The sequence below is a fragment of the Penaeus japonicus genome, unplaced genomic scaffold (genome assembly GCF_977035675.1).
Source record: "Penaeus japonicus unplaced genomic scaffold, GWHDUDI00000001_assembly GWHDUDI00000028, whole genome shotgun sequence".
Taxonomy (NCBI): Eukaryota; Metazoa; Arthropoda; class Malacostraca; order Decapoda; family Penaeidae; genus Penaeus; species Penaeus japonicus.
Genome location: NW_028234430.1, coordinates 10,668,599 through 10,673,598, shown reverse-complemented (window position 1 = coordinate 10,673,598; position 5,000 = coordinate 10,668,599). Strand labels below are relative to the sequence as shown.

General features: G+C 34.0%; 1 protein-coding gene and 1 pseudogene across 1 annotated transcript in view; both read right to left on the bottom strand.

Annotated features, from left to right (window-relative positions):
* Positions 1 to 452: 452 nt before the first annotated feature.
* Positions 453 to 1,388, bottom strand: LOC147468490 (uncharacterized; annotated as a pseudogene).
* Positions 1,389 to 3,926: 2,538 nt separating this feature from the next.
* LOC122267950 (uncharacterized) overlaps positions 3,927 to 5,000 on the bottom strand; it is a 17,623-nt gene continuing 16,549 nt past the window's right edge. The window contains exons 7-8 of the mRNA XM_086553420.1: positions 4,908 to 5,000; positions 3,927 to 4,672 (exon numbers count right to left, since the gene is read on the bottom strand). The exon at positions 4,908 to 5,000 is cut by the window's right edge and continues 43 nt beyond it. Coding sequence (XP_086409546.1) covers positions 4,664 to 4,672; positions 4,908 to 5,000 — 102 coding nt within the window. The 3' untranslated portion in view covers positions 3,927 to 4,663. The remainder of the gene's footprint in view (positions 4,673 to 4,907) is intronic.

The window sequence follows — 5,000 nt, the reverse complement described above, 5'->3', positions numbered from 1 at the left end:
GCAATGCGGTTTGCTGCATTGTCAGTTTGGCAATATATTTTGGTTTTTTTGTTGAAGCGAGGCGGAAAAGGGGAGGGAAGAGGGAAAGGGAGTAGAGAGGGAGGGGGAGTGGAAGGGAAAGGGGGAATTGCAAGAGATTGAATTATTTATGTCTGAGTAATGTAATTGACTCTGCTTATTCTGCATAATGTAAGCAAATTTTATATTGCACATACTTGAATGCTACTTGGTCTGAACCAATAAATGTCTACAGAGATTGTGGGTAGTCCATAAGTGAGATAAATGAAGGTAAAACATGCAACTAATGAATGTTATGAGTTCAGGTGCTATGAGTTAGTGGTTTGGTTTTTATCATGCCACAATAAGAGGGAGACGAGGGTTATGAGTAGGGCTGTGACATTATGCTTTTACAGAAATGCTTTTTATGCTTTTTAAAAAATGCTTTTTATGCTTTAAAATATGCTTTTATGCTTTAAAATATGCTTTTTATGTATCATTTTTGGATACATAACTTGCAATCCCCGCATAGCCTTGCACATATATGGTGCTGCATCTGTTGTAGCAATTAACACGTTTTCATAAAGAATTTGTTGAGGCCACAGTACATGTAGAGAATCATTGAAGAAGGCTGCTATGGTCGAAGGTGAAGTAGATGAGTGATTTACAGATTTCAGCTCAGCTACGTTGCCTAAATAACATTTAAGCCGTTCCTCCTCTTCTCCCAGTATCCCAAACACAAAGCACGCAACATACCTCTGCTCCACGTCTGACGTTTCGTCTAACGACACCCACAGTTTTTTTTCATCGACTTTATGTCGAAAGATCACTCAAAGTTTCCTTATACAGATCTTGCACATGGTATTTCCTAAGAGTACTCTGGTCTGGAACAGTGTATGCAGTATATTTGAGAAGAAAGGATGAGAACGGTGTTGAATTTACCTTATTTAAAGGTATGTTAGAAAATATTAAAGCTTTGCAGAGATCTCTATTAAAATTCTTTTGCGCAGGTGGAAGTTGCTGTTCAACAGTTTCTTCATCTTCTAAGCCTTCTTCCTGTACTGCCTCGTCTTGCTGCGATCTTTGTTTATTCTCTCTGTGTCTTTTAGTCTTCAGATGTTGCATGATTAAAGATTTCTTCAAATTGGGAACCTAAATAAATGAGAACATTTTTCAATGCCCATGGTATATTCGTATTTGAAATATTGTGCGAAAATATTTTGAAAAAAAAAAGCTATATCATGGATTAAAACATATAAACATTTTAACCCATAGACTTCACTGACCTTTGTAGCACAAAATTTGCATTGCAGTTCTCCATCAATTTCTGTAAAATCTCCGTACTCCGTGAGCAATCTTGTGCACAGTTGCGGTCTCTCCACCTTCGGCATTCTGTTCTTATGTAGTGAGAGTTAGTGTGCTGAAACGACAACACTTAGCTAATAAGCGTTTCAGAGAGCTTGAGGACATGTTTTTCTGAAATAACTGCAACAAACTCTCATATCATTATGAAACTTTGCCACAGGGTATTTCACACCCTCCCGTAATATCCCAATGTGTTGTGAATCATCAACAGTACATAATAATGCCACTTCTCCCTATAAAAAGGAGAAAGTTAAACGTCTCTCCCAAAGAAACGAACATAAATTGGTGACATAATACCTGTGACGTAATCAAGCTCCAACCACATAGTTCATCCCCTTGTTCGTACCCTCCTCCTCTTCCTACCCCCTCTCCATATTTCCCTCCCTTCCTCCTTTTCCTCCTCCCCCTCCTCGTTTATCTTCCCTCTTCCCTCGTTTTATCATGCAGTTTTAAGGTGTAAATAAAATAGTGTAGTAGTGGTATTCTATATTTCTATTATAGCCGCATCCTTGAATGATTTTGTGAACAAAACACACTGAATTTACTCATCTGGCGTATAAAAGCATAGATTTTTAGTAAAAAGAATAGAGTTTACATAAAAAACATATTTTTTTTTATAAAAAGCATATTCTTTTAAAATGGCCTATGAAAAGCATATTCTTTAAAATGAAATATGCTAAAAGAATATGCTTTATGCCAAAAGCATAATGTCACAGCCCTAGTTATGAGATTAGCGAATATCAAAATCGCCTATCAACCCCTCAGTTGCAAATCTTTTGCAATTTGCCCTTAATCCCATAATTAAAGATCGAGAAGCAAAGCTTTGGATATAACAATGCATAGCAAGTCTTCACTTTACTTAAAAGAAAACTTTCAATGGCGACCAGCTATTCATTGAGTTGGATGCAGCCAACGACAAAGCTGTTGGCGTGGCAGGTAATTCGAGCACTGAGTTAGGTTACATATGTGACATTGAGACAACCAAATACATTTTATCGCATACACAGTATGGTAAGGACCCTTTCCCTTGCCGTGGTGTTCTTCCGGGTGATTAATTTGTCTTTTTTAAATATCATTATTAGGGTTGTGACATTAGCTTATAAGCTTAAAATTAAAATATTTAAGCTTTTTATTAAAAACTTAATCCAAGAATATTCTTTTTAAATGTTCATTCAGTGCATCTTTAATGTTCTAATTTTGTTTACAGAGTTAAACTTTATTCATATCAAAGATTTCCAATATTATAGACAAAAAGGTAATTGTTTGAATGGAATTTATAATTGTTAAAGCACAAACAATTAATAAAGAATTATTTTCCAATATGAGAGAGAGAAAAAAACTACGTTGACCAGAGAAGAATAAAAAATAAAAAATAAAAACATTGAGACGAGGAAATGAGGTGATATGTTGACCCTGCAGCCCTGTAAGTGAACAGTATTCACGACAGAACTGCAAGATCAACAGGTAAGACTCTGTTAAGTTTTGGTTTCATTTTATGGATAAAAATGGATTCTAATGTTCTAATGTCCTGTTTATTTGACTTCGCTATTATGTTAAAATTTATTTATTGGAAAAAATATGTTTATTGATTGTTTGTGCTTTAACAATTATAAATTTCATTCAAACAATTACCTTTTTGCGCTATAATATTTTTCATCCTTTTATTTGTCTGTAAATGTGATTATTATTATTGTAATTTTATTCATATATCATTCTGTATATACGTGGTAGTGAACTAAAGTGATTGAAACCACAACTACTTTCTTCTCCATCAACACATCGCTGCCTTTAGCTCTACAATTCCTTGCAAATCACGATAGAATTGGCATATCAGTTTACTAGGATAGTAGCTTCTTAAGTATTTCCGAGACGGTTACTTAAAGGTAAGTTAGTAGCATTTTCACTAGTTCCATAGATGGTAATATCGTACTTCTAAATTATAAACTTTACTACTTTCTCAACATTTCAGCTTGCAAGATGCCAAAAATTCAGGCATACAAGCTCAAAAGAAATTTTACTCAATGAGTTCAAAGGACTTTGAGGATGCTTGATGGAGTGAATAGAGTGCAAGTTTTGTCATGTGAAGGTGAGAAAATGGTATATACGTCAAGTATTTTCTTAATCTAGTTTTCAGAGGCAAGACAGAATCGGACACTCAATGACGGTATAACACTCACTGGCCAATAATGCGACGTTATTAGTTTGTTATATTAGAATGAAACCAACAACCACAACAACCCCCACACAACCCACAAAAAAAAAAAAACCCTGCTATTCATCTGAATATATTAATATTAGAAAATGTTGAAATATTCGTTAGCCACTTAAAATTGAGTCTTATCAAGTAATGAAACCGTTGTTGGAAAATATTTTTTATACGCTTAAAAATATTATTTTATGAGCTTAAAGCTTAAGCTTATAAAATTATTTCAAATAATTTTTTTGTCACAACCCTAGTTATAAGTGCTTTGGTAATAATTTACTTTCGAGACCCCCCCCCCCCCCCCCAAAAAAAAAAAAAAAAAAAAATCACGATGAAGGGTATGCATTAATTATAATGTGACGAATTTCAAAACTCTTTATTTTTGTGCCTAATGTCTACAATAAATATTTGTAAATTTGCCAAAGAAAGGTAATACATATTTAGAAATTTTACGCTGATTAATCACATGGTGAGGCATATCTTGCCAAAAGTGATATATTGATAATCAACACAAACATTTAAACACTGATTATAGTATGTGCATCTTTCTAAGTAAAACATTAATGAAAATTAACCTTCTATCTAAATTATCACATTCATTAGTAATGCAAGTTACCAGAAACTACTCGGTTACCTAAATTCTCAAAGCCTTTCTTTGCATATGATTCTATATTGTCAGCACGTAGGCAGAGTTCCCATGCTGTTTCCAATGTACAGCATCTATGAATGTTATAGAAACAAAAAAACGGAGAAAAAAAGGTGAAGAAAAAAAGAAAAGTAAAAAAAGAATACGGGAACCATTTCGCATGATAATTATGTGAACTAAAAAGAATATAGATTGTCTGAATGTAGGCAATTAGGTACTTAACAACATATCGGATGGTAATCATTTAAGTATTCATTCAAACGACTCGTGTAGTAACTATTATAAGCTACTGTAAATACAGTTGTCCGATACTACTATCATTTTACTGAAGCTGTTGAAATTTGAACAGCATTTCCTGGAAGGTGATATTGCTTCCGTAGTCACAGGTGTCCATTTCGACATAAACTGGTGTTGAATCTACGTGGTTATGTCAAAGTTGGAAGAGAGAAGTTTTACGGCGCCTGTAACGAACAGAAAAAAACTATAAATACAATTCCAAAAGAGCCACATAAGATAGCTTATCAAGAACTTATAGAATTCACATGCTATAAGGCTTAACGTCTGTTCTAATGTGGTTAATTGTAGCTGACGCATGAAAATTAGTCTTTTTCTTATCATAAGCAAAGCAAAGCAAAAGATAAGTTCTTGTAATTAGCCTTAGATATCACACAAACACTCAATCTGTAGTTAACTTACCGGAACAGCAGTGTAGCAAATGATGAATCCTTTCTCTTGAACGCTATAATCAGTTTTAAACTTGATTGTCACTAAGTTACTCTTAGAGTCCAT